The sequence below is a fragment of the Thamnophis elegans genome, chromosome 16, assembly GCF_009769535.1.
Source record: "Thamnophis elegans isolate rThaEle1 chromosome 16, rThaEle1.pri, whole genome shotgun sequence".
Classification (NCBI taxonomy): domain Eukaryota; kingdom Metazoa; phylum Chordata; class Lepidosauria; order Squamata; family Colubridae; genus Thamnophis; species Thamnophis elegans.
In genome coordinates this window covers 28,429,403-28,443,540 of record NC_045556.1, presented here as the reverse complement: position 1 = coordinate 28,443,540, position 14,138 = coordinate 28,429,403, and the positions used below count along the sequence as shown (strand labels likewise).

The 14,138-nt window shown below is 44.5% G+C and overlaps 1 protein-coding gene and 1 long non-coding RNA gene across 3 annotated transcripts; both read left to right on the top strand.

The window, feature by feature from the left end:
- Window positions 1-1,452: 1,452 nt before the first annotated feature.
- Window positions 1,453-4,859, top strand: LOC116519653 (gastrula zinc finger protein XlCGF26.1-like). 2 transcript variants are annotated; one of them, XM_032233651.1, is made up of 3 exons: window positions 1,453-1,893; window positions 2,051-3,965; window positions 4,050-4,859. In XM_032233651.1, the coding sequence occupies exons 2-3, from the start codon at window positions 2,204-2,206 to the stop codon at window positions 4,214-4,216; spliced, it is 1,929 nt and encodes a 642-aa protein (XP_032089542.1). In that variant the 5' UTR covers window positions 1,453-1,893; window positions 2,051-2,203; the 3' UTR covers window positions 4,217-4,859. The 2 variants fall into 2 exon arrangements, with proteins under 2 accessions (XP_032089542.1, XP_032089541.1); XM_032233650.1 differs by having other exon boundaries at window positions 2,051-4,859.
- Window positions 4,860-10,247: 5,388 nt separating this feature from the next.
- Window positions 10,248-13,405, top strand: LOC116518886. Its single transcript, XR_004256595.1, has 2 exons — window positions 10,248-10,337; window positions 10,581-13,405. It is a non-coding gene; the product is annotated as an uncharacterized LOC116518886 (long non-coding RNA).
- Window positions 13,406-14,138: the final 733 nt, after the last annotated feature.

Genomic DNA, 14,138 nt, shown 5'->3' with positions numbered 1-14,138 from the left:
CCATGTTCGTACCACCGCACACAAAACAGTTTTTTTCCGTAAGAGTTTTTTCTTTTCCTGCGAATTGTACAAACCTATTTATAACTCTCTTGGGGAATTCAGGCAATTCTAATTTTTCATATTCCTGGTATTATGACTAAATATACTTTTGTGTATTTGTTTTAATTTTTTTCCCTTCAATACTAGCCAACCCTATGGATCTTTTCCTTTTCTATCTATTCCAATTCCAAATTCTTTATATTGTGGTCCATTTTCCAGTGATTAATTGGTGTATAAATAAACCCAACACACAAAACACAATCGATACAATGAGAAGGACAACAATATCCACATGTACAATTACAAAACCAAGACATCTGGGAGGGCACGCAATGGAATTTGTTCAATCATAGTTTTCTGCAATTGAGGGAAGAGCATAGGCAACCACTCTGCCCTACATAGCACAAAAATTAATCTGAGTGCAAATATTGCCCTTCCTATCGGTAGCATGATTGTCCACCAGTCCATTAAGTCCATTGAAACTTCAGCTTCAGTGGGTCTCCTTGGTGAGACTCCACCTTCCATTTCTTTAGGGCTGGCACAGGCTCTCTCATTCAGAAGTAATGAGTCCCTTTGTCAGCAGTCCAAAATGCAGTCTCAGTAGTTTAGAGGATAATTAAAGGTCCTTCCCAATTTGGATTTTGTTTTCCATCTCTCCGGGTATTTATCAGCACCCACTGTCCTGCTTTTCACTGGTGCACTGCAAAGTTCAAGAGAGGCGTTTTGCACATGAATGCCTTTCTGTCTTAAGAAAGAAAAACTTCTGGACAGTTCCTGTACATATTTTCTAAACATTTTGTCTTTTACTTCAATGTTTGGTAGACTTTCCCTCCCCGTATTTGGTATTCCAAATAACATCTTAAATGGTGATATTCCCACTTCTTTCCTCTGGGTACGATATGTTCCAACAAAATTCTAACAGTAGTTTTCGCATTTGCATTTCCCCCCATCGAGTCAAATGATCCACAATAACCAACAATATTTCATCCTTCCCATCCTATTCTTCATCCTCATCCATCAGTCAATATACTTGCTGTTCCCTCTCTCTCTTTATTTCCTTTTGTGGACAGTTTCTAGAAAAATGTCCCTCCTTTCCACATCTAAAACACTGAGTTCTTCCACTTTGTCCTGCCCACATTCCTCTTCCCCTGCTTTGCCACCTTCCTCTCCATTATGCTCAATATTTTATACAAAATATAAAGAAAAATACAAGTAAAAGAAAAATAATGGAGGAAGAGAGGAGGGGAGTAAAGTGTAAGGTAGAGGGAGGAGCATTAATGTCCTCTTCTCCTTTTGATGCAGTAGAATAAACAACACTTCAACTTTTTACTTTTATATAATAAAGGTAAAAGCAATCTGGACTCTTCCCCCCCCCCCTTAGGTCTCCCCTCCGGACAACCCTGCCAGGTAGGCCTGCGGAGGGAAGGCTGCCCCCCCCCCCAGTCAGAGCAGCCCCGCCTCGAAAAGGGAGAAGGTTGGGGGGAGGGGCGAACTAAGGCAGGAAGGGCGGACAAGCCGGAGAGGAAGAGCCGCGGAGGGCGGAAGGGAGCGAATGGGAAGAGCAAGAAGCAGAGAGGCGGAGCCAAAGGGGGGACGATCCCAGAGACCAAGGGGCGAGGGCGGCGCGCCAGTAAGGAGCGAGGGGCGGAGTCACAAAGCGGGCACCGCCAATGCGATGGCGTAGAAGCTGCCGCATGCAAATATGAACAGCCCTGAAGAGAAAGTTTTCTTCGCAATCGGAGAAGCCTACGGGAGCGACAGGGGAGGAGGAGAAGAGGCCCCGCCCACAGTTGCGCAATCAGAGGAGCGACGGGAGAAACTCTGCGGTTAGGGGACGGAAGTGCCCGGATGCAGGTAGGGCGCGGGGAGTGCTGGGAGTCGCCAGGCTGAGAGGCTCTGCGGACAGGAGAGTTCTGGGAGGGAGGCCCGTGGGAGGCGGAGGCGGAGGCCTCGGGTCTCCCCTGCTGGGAAGGGGACGCAGCCGTCACCCGCCCCTCTCTCTGCCCCGCAGGACGACGGAGGAACCCGGCGGGGAAACGAAGGAAGCGCCGCCCGAGAGGAGGAGGAATAGTGAGGACCCCGCGGAGCAGCCCTGCCCGGTCCCGGCGCGGCTGCCTCGGGAGACGGCGGGGAAAGGCCTGAAGGCTCCGGGGTTGCAGAAGAGATGAGCAAAGGGGGACCCCGGGAAAAGCAGCTGCCTGGAGAGAGATTCTGGGAGGAGGAAACGGGCGGAGATCCCGAGACGGTCCTGGAGGGCGGAGGGTCCTTCGGAAGACCCCGGAATCACCAAAGGGTCCAGGAGGAAGGAAAGGAATATCAGCACCGGGAACGTGAGAAGTCCTTCAAGAAAAACGGCCATCTTCAAAGGCATCTAAGGGTCCTTTCACGAGAGAAACCATTTAAATGCCTGGAATGTGGAAAGAACTTCAATAAGAGGATTGACTTTGATAGACATGAAAGAATCCACTCAGGGGAAAAGAATTATAAATGCACAGAATGTGAACAATCCTTCAAAAAAACCAGAGATCTTCAAAAGCATGTAAGCATCCACACAGAGGAACAGAAATATCAGTGTTCAGAATGTGAAAAATCCTTCAAAAGAAAAGACCATCTTCAAAGCCATCTAAGAATCCACTCAGGAGAGAAACCGAATAAATGCCTGGAGTGTGGAAAGAGATTCCGTGAAAGAAGATATCTTTATAAACATCAAAGGATCCACTGGAGAGAGAAACCGAATAAATGCCTGGAGGGAGAAAAGAAATATCAATGCCTGGAGTGTGAAAAATCCTTCAAAAGAAAAGATGCTCTTACAACCCACCTAAATGTCCACTCAGGAGAAAAGAAATACGAATGCACGGAATGTGAAAAATCCTTCAAAAGAAATGCCAATCTTCAAAGGCATCTAATGATCCACTCAGGAGACAAACCTCACAAATGCCTGGAGTGTGGAAAGAGCTTCAGTCAGAGGGGCAGCCTTTATAGACATCAAAGAGTCCATTTACAAGAAGAGTATGAATGCGGGGAATGTGAAAAATCCTTCAAAACAATTCAAACCCTTGAAAAACATCAAAGAACCCACAAGCCGAATATATGCCTGGTGTGTGGAAAGAGCTTCACTACAAGGGGAAGTCTAGATATCCATCAAAGAATCCACAGAGGAGAAAAACCTCATAAATGCCTAGTGTGTGGAAAGAGCTTTACTGTGAGTAGACATCTCCATCGACATCAAATGATTCACACGGGAGAGAAACCACATAAATGTCTGCAGTGTGGAAGGAGCTTCAATGTAAGGAGCAGTCTTAATATACATCAAAGAATTCACACAGGTGAAAAACCACATAAATGTCTGGAGTGTGGAAAGAGCTTCAGTCAAAGGAGCAGTCTTAATAACCATCAAAGAATCCACACAGGTGAAAAACCATATAAATGTCTGCAGTGTGGAAAGAGCTTTAGTGAAAAAGGCAGTCTTAATAAACATCAAAAAATTCACACAGGTGAAAAACCTCATAAATGTCTGGAGTGTGGAATGAGCTTCATTGTAAAGAACAGTCTTACTATCCATCAAAGAACACACTCAGGAGAAAAACCCTACAAATGCCTGGAGTGTGGAATGAGCTTTATTAGGTGTAGTAACCTCCATCAACACCAAAGAATTCACACAGGTGAAAAACCACATAAATGTCTGGAGTGTGGAAAGAGCTTCAGTGAAAGGAACAGTCTTAATAAACATCAAAGAATTCACACAGGTGAAAAACCACATAAATGTCTGGAGTGTGGAAAGAGCTTCAGTGAAAGGAGCAGTCTTAATAAACATCAAAGAACTCACACAGGTGAAAAACCACATAAATGTCTGGAGTGTGGAAAGAGCTTCAGTGAAAGGAGCAGTCTTAATAACCATAAAAGAATTCACACAGGTGAAAAACCACATAAATGTCTGGAGTGTGGAAAGAGCTTCAGTGAAAGGAGCAGTCTTAATAACCATAAAAGAATTCACACAGGTGAAAAACCACATATATGTCTGGAGTGTGGAAAGAGCTTTACTTTGATTGGAAACCTCCGTCGACATCAAACAATCCACTCAGGAAGGAAACCATATAAATGCCAGGAGTGTGGAAAGAGCTATACTGAGCGTAGAGGCCTCTATCGACACCAAATAATTCACCTGGGAGAAAAATGATAAGCATGTCTCAGTGTGAAAAGATCTTTGGTTACAGAGTGTATATTAGGAATTGAATTATGTATTCAATTTGTCCAATTCTGAATAGACACGCTACGAATTTGTCCCAAGTGTACAAACTCTTGGTGTCCTTACAAAGAATCAGAATCATCATATCCATGATAATTATAATTCCAATAAGAGGGTTGAGTAAAGAAGACATTAAGAAAAGTAAATAGTTTGCCAAATGAGGGAGTTTCCCAGGCTGATTAATAAAGGACTTTTTCAATTGTACATGCGAGATGTTTCAACTGGCTGAAATTGTACCTTTTCACAACAGACTTATGTGACTCATGATGCCATTTCCCATGTGAACCTTCTCTTTTTAATGCAATGCTCATTTCAATGCTTGTGCTTAATATTTATGGGATGTTACTGTCCATGTCTCTGATGTAACTGTAGCTGGGCAGGATGATTTCTTCCATGCGTTAAAAAAAGTCGGATTTAAATTTTAAATGTTTTGTATATTTTTTTATAAAATCTATTTTTATCCATTCTGATTTGTTACATAGAATCAACTGTTCTTTTGTACTTTTTCTACTCTGTGGAGTATAAAATGAAACCAGATTCTGTGTCCTGGATTCCCTGTTTTCATTAATGGAAATCTCGTAATACTCTAATAAATTACCTTTAAATGGACATCTCACTTGGTGCCTAATTGAAGCAAGTGTGCTTTGCCTTGAATCTAGGGCTAATTTGGCCTTCATTGCTATCAGTGTGAAGGAGCTTCTCTCTGTCATTATTTGATATAATCTATATGATTTTCCAAATGTCCGTATCATGTAAGACTATTCCCAGACATCTGAAACTCTTGTCAGTTGGATTCCCTGAATGGTCCCCTTGTCTTCCAGCAGAAACCGCAACAAGGGACTCTCTAAGGCTGTGTTTTTCAACCTTGGCCACATGAAGATGTCTGGACTTCAACTCCCAGAATTCCCCAGCCAGCATTTGCTGGCTGGGGAATTCTGGGAGTTGAAGTCCAGACATCTTCAAGTGGCCAAGGTTGAGAAACACTGCTCTAAGGCCAACAAAGGTCTGTGAGATACCAGTCATATTCTCCTATCTCAGGTATCTCACCAATTAGATCTCCCACTAGGTGGAGTCATTAGGTGTTTTCCAGTTGTCAGGATCCTTAAAGTTTCTATGCTTCCTGTTAGTCAGCTGCTTGCAGCCCCACTGGATCCCTAAAGGTATTGGGCCTGCTTTTCTGTCCTCCTGTGGTCCCATGGCCTCTTCGTGGACAGTACTCCAGGGCTTCCACTCTATAGGGAAGCTGAGGGCCAAAGCAGCCGCTCTCTTCGAACATCCTCCTCTATTGGGATTCTGGAGATCATATTTGGAAGGACTTATGATCCACACCCCTGTCTTAATGGAACTTCCCTTCCACATGCAGGGAAGTAGGCAGTGGGGTACCCTAAGGTTCTCCCAGGGGCCCAATACTCTTTCCTTAGGAATACTAATTAGAGTTAAGTAGGTAAATGGGGAAGGAACAGAACGGAACTGGTAATTTATTGTCAAAGCCAATTGATCGGCAAACACAAGGTGTGAAACCAGAATATACTTTTATTTTGGTACCAAGATAGAAGGACGCAGGCTTTGAAAGCCTCCAAGTTCCAGGTTACAGTTTTACACTCAATTTTTATACTCCAAGGTGAGTCACACACACCCCTTGGCCTCCCACTAATAATGCCTATAATATTTATTGGTTACCTAAGTTAAAGCCCCCCCCCCCCAAGCTTTTACAATTGTTATGCTAAATAGTTAAATCTCAGGCCACCTGTTGCCTACCCCAGGTCACAGGTATCTTTCAAAGCTTCTAGTTTCATATTCTAGCTCTGTAGTTTTTGGAGTTTCATTGTAAGGGAGCTATTCTTGCATTCAACATCCTGGCTAAGAGGTTTCTGACAGGTAAGTTGTTTCCTTCTGTAGAAGCCCAATGATTCAGAAAACAATTGCAAGAGAGTCCAAGAGTCCAGAATGAGAAGCAAGGAAGGCCCAGGTAAGCACCCAGGAAGGTGGACTAAATTATGATTACGCTCAGGTATCTCGAAGAATATTCCACAAAGGGAAAATAAGGCAAGGAGAGAAACTATATGGAAGTTCCTGAACTACAAAAAACATGATTATTCTGGAATCACTTTTATCTTCCCTTAATGGTTTGTCCCGTCACCCCCTCCCACAATGGAGACGCCCCACAACAACAAAAAATGTTTTAACATTTGCAAACTGCCAGGAGTCTCCAGGAAAATTAAATAGTATTTATTATAATACAGGGAAGGATTGGGTCTACTGGCATATACAGAATCCACCACCTGTATGCAGTCATGAGACAATTCAGTATCCACCTGGGGCAAGAGTGTAGCTGGATTAAGGGTATTGCATACCTCTTATTGTATGGCTGGGGAGTCAAGCAGGATAGTCCAATACTTGGTTTGGGGCCCCCAATCATCCAAAATGTTCCCTTCACTTCCATAATCTCCTCAAGTGTGTTTGGGACTTTGTTAGATGTCCCATTGTTAACTTTGGGCTTCCTCAACTAGCAGGGCAGTTGCTGCCACCGCTGTCAGACATCCAGGCCCTCCCAATGCCACCCCATCTATTTGCTTACTAAAATATGCCCCAGGCCTTTGCCATGAGCCTAGTTTCTGGGTGAGAACTAGTATTTAGTATTTAGCATTTATTAATACTTATAGGCCGCCCTTTTCCCTGAGGGGACTCAGGGCGGCTTACATAAAATAAAGGGGGAGGGTATACAGACAATAAACACAACAATACATAGAAGTAAAATAATAAGCAACATTCATTCATCATTCGGGTGGGGACAGTTATCTTTGTCCCCAGGCCTGACGGGCTAGCCAGGTCTTAAGGGCTGTGCGGAAGGTCTGGACGGTGGTGAGGGTACGAATCTCCACGGGGAGATCGTTCCAAAGGGTCGGAGCTACTACTGAAAAGGCTCTCCTCCGTGTAGTTGCCAGTCGGCACTGACTGGCAGATGGAACTCGGAGGAGGCCTAATCTATGTGATCTTATTGGTCGCAGGGAGGTAATTGGCAGGAGGCGGTCTCTCAAGTACGCAGACCCACTACCATGAAGGGCTTTATGAGTGATAAGTAGCACCTTGAAGCGCACCCGGAGATCAACAGGTAGCCAGAGCAGCTCGCGGAGGATAGGTGTTATGTGGGTGAAGCGAGGTGCACCCACAATCACTCGCGCAGCAATGCCTTCCCACTCATGTGCAAAGGGAGTAAAAGGTCTAGTGGGGTCTGGAAGCCCCAGTGCTCTCAGACGTTCACTCTTTATTTGTGTGAATGCGTGTTGGCATTCTCCCGTCCATCCTTTTAGCCTTAAACACCTGGCTTTTCCCCAGGCGCTGGGAGATCAGACAATGAGAAGTTGGATGGATTGATGTCAGTCTTTGGTGGTTTGTATTTTCAATGTTTTATGTTTTAATGGGTTGTCTAGTTTTTAAAACTGCTTTTCGTGAGCTTCACAGAGTTGACTGAAAGAGGGGCAATAATAAGAATGTTTTAAATGAATTAGACTCATTAGGGACCTCTTCGATCTCCCACTAGGTGCAGAGAGCAGGGGTTCCCCAATTGTCAGGATAGTTAAAAATCCCCCTTTACTATGCTTTCATCAGCTAAATCGGCATCCGCCTTCCTTCAACCAACTAGATGGCCCCAGCACAAGCCTCTGGATGTGAGGCTGGGGGGGCTCCCTTTGATTTTTGGGGTCTGGTTACTCTGCCCCGCATTCACCTTTCCCCCCAATCCGGGTCCCTCCCTAGGCAAGGTGGGAAGCGAGGTCTGGGAGGGCACCCAGGCAAACGAGAGCTGGAGGGGCCACAGATTTGACTTCATTTTAATGTTCTCGTTGTTTTACACTAAAAACCTGAAGTAATCTGATGCTGAGTTTCTCCAGGTGTTTTTAGACGTATGAAGGAAGTTCCCTTGTCAGCTGACAGAATAAAAACAAACAAGCTGGAAGGGACCTTAGAGGTCTTCTAGTCCAACCCTCTGCTCAAGCAGGAGATCATATCCCAAAGGTGCTTTTTCAAGAGGCAACTGGATTTTCTTTGCTTTTCCTTGAAGATGTTTCACTTCTCATCCAAGAAAGTTCTTCAGTTAATAGAATGGAATAGAATGAATAAATAGAACAGAATAGAATAGAATTCTTTATTGGCCAAGTGTGATTGGACACACAAGGAATTTTGTCTTTGGTGCAAATGCTCTCAGTGTACATAAAGTAAAATATAATGCATTCATCAAGATACAACACTCAGTGATAGTTGTAAGTTACTAATAAATCATAGTAGGAGACAAACAGAACAATATCAATTGTAAAGATACAAGCAACATAGTTGGAGTCATGTGGGAAGAGAGAAAGGAAAGCCCCACTCATTAATGTAGCTCTGGATGAGCTTCCCATCGCATTCCCTTTCCTTTGCCATGCTCTTTTGTGTTTGGTTCCATCATCCCAGATTATCTCCCTCCAGTATTTTTATTTATTTATTTATTTATTTATTTATTTATTTATTTATTTATTTATTTATTTATTTATTTATTTATTTATTTATTCATTCATTCATTCATTCATTCATTCATTCATTCATTCATTTATTTATAAAATGTATATGCCACCCAATCTCGAAGGACTCCGAGCGGCTTACAAAAAAGAGGTGGGGAAAAGACACATAACGAACACATAACGAAAGAAAATGGTTTAAAATAGCAACATCTCATACATTCATTCTAATCGGGGTTGGACCTCAACAGTGAGGTCAACAGCCCCAGGCCTGCCGGAACAGCCAAGTTTTTACAGCTTTCCTGAAAGTCATGAGAGTGGGTATGGTCTGGATCTCTGGGGGCAGCTGATTCCAAAGAGTCGGAACAGCCACAGAGAAGGCGACACTGTCTGGCTGACGGCATCTGAAGGAGGCCCAATCTGTGGGATCTTACTGGCCGCTGGGAGGTATGTGGCAGTAGGCGGTCTCGAAGGTACTCTGGCCCATTTCTGCTTAGGTGAGACACCTTTTTGTGAATCCCAAAGTAATTCAGCAATCCAGGAGAGAAAGAAAAAATCCTGTCCCCTTGGAGAATTTCGGCCAAAAGAAAATACTGCATAGCTTAATCATCCTCTTTTACCCAAGTTCCAAATGTTGAGGGATCCAGCAGTTAAAGAGACCCAGAAAGAAACCAAATTTGGATCCTATCAACATTGCATGATTTCCTGTTTCCTTTTTCCAACAATGAGGGATTGATTTCTATGTGAAAATTCACTATGAGAAACCATTGGCAGCAGATTCTCCTCCTCAGGTCCTCTTTAACTGGAGACGGTCTCCTTTTGTGCAAGAATTCCGAATTCTTATATCCAGGAAGAATAATTGTCCTGCATCGAATAGAAACCATGTAGTTGCTGTTTAAAAACACACTTGAGTGAATCACATATGGAGAGTTTATTTATTTGGATCCTGACTTTATTATTTCTGCAAATAAGGAGGAGGAGAAGAGATGCAAGAAAAGAAAGGAGCCAATTTGGAGCTCAGGGTTGGACTGAGGGGTCCTTGGAGCTCTCTGAGCCCCTCCCCCTTCCAGCCACAGTGACCCCTCCCTCCTCTCTTCCCCCAACAACAACCCTGTGAGGTGGGCTGGACCGAAAGAGTGTTCCTTGCTTTCTCCCCTGGACTGGTGCCTCCATCACTGGACCCCACTGGCTCCACTTTATAGGCGGCTATAAGGCCTCCGCCCCAGAAGAGCCCCTGAGCTCCCCCGGCCTCAAGAGGGGGGAAATGGGGGGGAAAGAAGGACCCCAAAGATCAAAGGGAACCCTGCTCCCACGCCTCTACTGGGAACCATAGCAACCATCCACACCGCGGAGGCGTCATCTTGCTGGATGAAAGGTGGACGCCGATTGGTCAGTTTGGAGAGGCCGTCGATTGGCTGGAGGACTTTTTGGGGCGGACCCTCCAAAGGAACTGGCGCAACTTCTGGAGAGAAAAAAGGGCGTGAAGCCTCCACTTCTGGAAACGAAACGGGCAACGAAGGAGCTGCCTAATCGGCGACATAGGAGCCCGGATGATGCAGGTTTGGCGCAGGGGATGCTGGGAGTCGCAGTCCAGGAAGGTCTTTCTCAGAGAAGGCGGGGGGGGGGGGGGGCTGGGAACCCGAGACCTAGCTGGGCGGCCAGGAAGGGAGGCCGGACGCTGGTAGGGAGGCCGTGTCCGCCTCCAGCATGCCCGGAAGAAACGTGAGAGGCGGAGGCTTCGCCCTGGGCCTCCCTACGGGGAAGGGGAGGAGCCGTGACCCGCCTCTCCTTTTCCCCTGCAGTAGGACAGAGGAGCCCGGCGGGGGAAGGCCGGGAGGCTCCGAGGCTGCAGGAGGGATGAGCCCAGGGGGACCCCGGGAAAGGCGAAGGGAGGAGGAAAAGGGAGGAGACCCCGAGACGGTCCTGGAGGGCGGAGGGTCCTTCGGAAGACCCCGGAATCCCCAAAGGATCCAGGAGGAAGAAGAGAAATATCAGTGCCCGGAATGTGGAAAATCCTTCAAAAATGGCGATAAACAGGAGACCCATCTCAGAATCCACTCAGGAGAAAAGGGATATCAATGCGGGGAATGTGAAAAATCCTTCAAAAGGATGTCTTCCAGCAGAAACTGCTACAAGGGACTCTGCTATGTCCCATAGATCCCTATCGAACACTGCCGTTTGGTTTAGGGGGAGGCCTGGGTACATTCCTCACTTTAGAATCCTTTTCCTGCCTATCTTGTACTTTGAATTTCCTTCTTGGAAATAAACGGGGGGAGGGAATGAATTGGGGGCCATCTGTTACGTCTCAGCATTAGACATAAGACATAAGGCAGCAACAACAACTGAAAACAACATCACTTTCTCAGTCGGCACTTCTAAGGCCAACAAACCTTTGCGAGATACTAGCCATATTCTCAGCATATAGGAGGAGAAGTACATTGGGGATTGTACAAATTGAGGCAGGTGTATGTAGGAGATGGTCCTGTGCAGGTGCTCCCTAAAGAAGGTGGAGGTCAAAATACAACCCTGGGAGACTTTTCTGAAAAGGATGGTTAGCACATTTCATCCAATTGCTGAATGAGAAACACTCTGTACTGTATTTTCCAAGTTCCTCATAATGATTTCTCTCTAAAATGGAATCAAATGTCGATTTACCTTATGGATTCTGGAGTGGAAAATCTTTTTGATCTCCTATTGCAGCCCCTTTGAGCAGCCGATCTCCAAGGGGAGCATCTGCTGAGAGGCTCTCGCCATGTCAAAACCACTTTGAAACTTCTCTGAGAGGATCCTGGTTTCTCTTTCATGGTTGCGGGACACAAATCCAAAAACTATTTCCAAGGTGGCTTATCATCTTGGAGTCCTGATAGTGAAATGCTTGGGATGCAACACCACCATATGGAAAGATAGAGAGAGCTTTGAACATCAGCTCACAGATGTCCTATATCACCCTCCCTCCCATATCATGGGGTTGTTGTTGGGGGAAGAGATGAAGAAGAGAGCTCCAAAGACCCCTCAGTCCAACCCTGAGCTACAAATATTTTCCTTTCTTTTATTGCATATCTTCTCCGCCTTAGTTGCAGAAATAATAAAGCAGGATCCAAATGGATAAACAAACTCACTCTATGTGACTCACAACTGTGTTTTTAAATAGCAACTAAATGGCCTCTGTTTGATGCAGGAAAATTCTTATTCATGGATATAGGAATTCAGAATTCATGCACAAAAGAAGATCGTCTCCAATTAAAAGGACCTAAGGAGGAGAATCTCCTGCCAATGGTTCCTGCTAGTGAATTTCCTTTCATTCCAACACATTATTGTGGGAAAAAGGAAGCAGGAAATCATGGAATTTTGATTAGGATCCAAGTTGGATTCTTTCTGGGTTTCTTTAACTGCTGAATCCTTCAACATTTGGAACTTGGCCAAAAGAGGATCATGTGCCTTGGGGTTTCAGAATAATTAAGCTATGCAGTATTTTCTTTTGGCAGAAATTGTTCAAGGGAGACAGGATTCCCCTCCCCTTCCTATTACTTTGGGATTCACAAAAAGGGTTCTCACCTAAGCAGAAAGACTGAAAGCAGCTCACCTGGGATGATGGAACAAAATATAAAACAGGATGAAAACACAAAGGGAATGCAATGGGAAGTTCATCCAGAGCTACGTTAATGAGTGGAGCTTCCCTTGACAGAGGCAGTCTACCTCCAACAATCTGCCTTATGTGCAAAAAGATGAGGAATGAGCAGCTTTAGTAATTGGTTTGGTCACCTACCAGACATTTGCCTGACAATGGTGTGTGTAGAAAAGGTGGGGCAGGTGAGCTTTGGTAGCCACTTGTCAACTCCTTGGGAATTCTGATGGCTTTATGACCTCATCCATACATGTTAAATTGTCAGTTATCAGAGTGAAGATGCCCTCCAAGAGGTAATTTGGTGTCCGAAGGGGTCCTGGGCTCTGGGAAATCTTCCTTCTATTTATAGCCAATTTATCAGAGTTGTATTGCAAGAGCAGAAATCCCCATTTGGCCACTAATTAGAGGGAAGCAGGGAGAAAATGAGAACACCCAGTTCTTTTTCCTGTTACTTTTAATTATTGATCATTTTAAATCAAGTCTTAATCCCCAAACTCAGGCACCAAGTTTAGTATAGAACTTGATCACCTGAATTTGAGAGACTTTGAGGGAAGCAAAGGGGCTTCTTTGTCCACCTGAAAATACAGACCATCAAATAATCCAGCAAAAGCAAAGCAAAAACATTTATTAAGGATGGGGTGTCAAATGGTACATACATTCAGTGTCAGTAAAGAAATGATGAAAGGATAAAATACACTGATTGCTCGAGAAGTTTAAATAACAAAAGATATGGATTCTAAATAACATTCCACAAGGGACAAATGTATGGACCACATTAGTCTTTCCCAGCTGGGTTGGTGTGTTTCTTGAAAGCTGCAGATGTATTCAAAGACACTAAGAATACTCTGTTGTGCAGTTCCTGAAAAGGCAGTTTCTCACATACAGAATAAATAGTCTTAGTCAAGAAGAAAAGACACATCAAAAGTTGCCATTGGGTCATGATTGGTGAAATCAAATCAGGATGAGAGCTGGCATATAGACTGTAGAATGATAGAGAAAAAAGGAAATGATATGAAAAAAATGGACTTGTGGAAATAACACCCTCAAGAAAACATAAACTGGATTTGAAAGAGACACCTATAACAATAGAAAAAGAAAGGAAGGAAAGAAGGAAGGAAAGGAGGGGAAGAAGGAAGTAGAGAATGGAGGGACAAAGGAAAGGAAAGAAGTGGAGGGTGGGGGAGAGAGAGAAGGAGAGATAGAAGGAAGAAGAAATGTGGAGGAGAGGTAGGGGAAGAAGAAAAGTAAGGAGAGGTGGGTGGAAGGGAGAGAAAGAGAAGGAGAGGAGGGAGGAAGAGAGGAAAAGAGAAGGAGAGAGGTAGGAAGAAGAAAGAGGGGAGAAGTAAGGGAAGGAGAGGAGGAAGGAAGGAAGTAGAGAAGGAAGGAAGGGAGAAAAAAGAAACAAAATAAGGTGAGAGGTAGAGGAGAGGTAGGAGAAGAAGAAAGAGGTAAGGAGAGGTGGGTGGGAGGGAGAGAAACAAGGAGAGGGAGGAAGAGAGAAAAAGAAGGAGAGAGGGTAGGAAGGAGAAGACAGGGTAGGAGTAGGGGAGAAGTAAGGGAAGGAAGAAGGGGAAGGAGAGGAGGAAGGAAGGAAGTAGAGAAGGAAGGGAGGGAGAAAAGAAAGAGAAAATAAGGTGGTGTCATAGCAGGTGTGAAGGATGGTAACCAATACATTCCAAATTATACCTTATATCCTTTTAAATGGAATAATAATATAAGAATGGCAAAGAAAAAG

Coding starts and splice junctions, on each gene's coding strand:
- LOC116519653 (XM_032233650.1), top strand. CDS start 2,204: ATGAGCAAAGGGGGACCCCGGGAAAAGCAGCTGCCTGGAGAGAGATTC.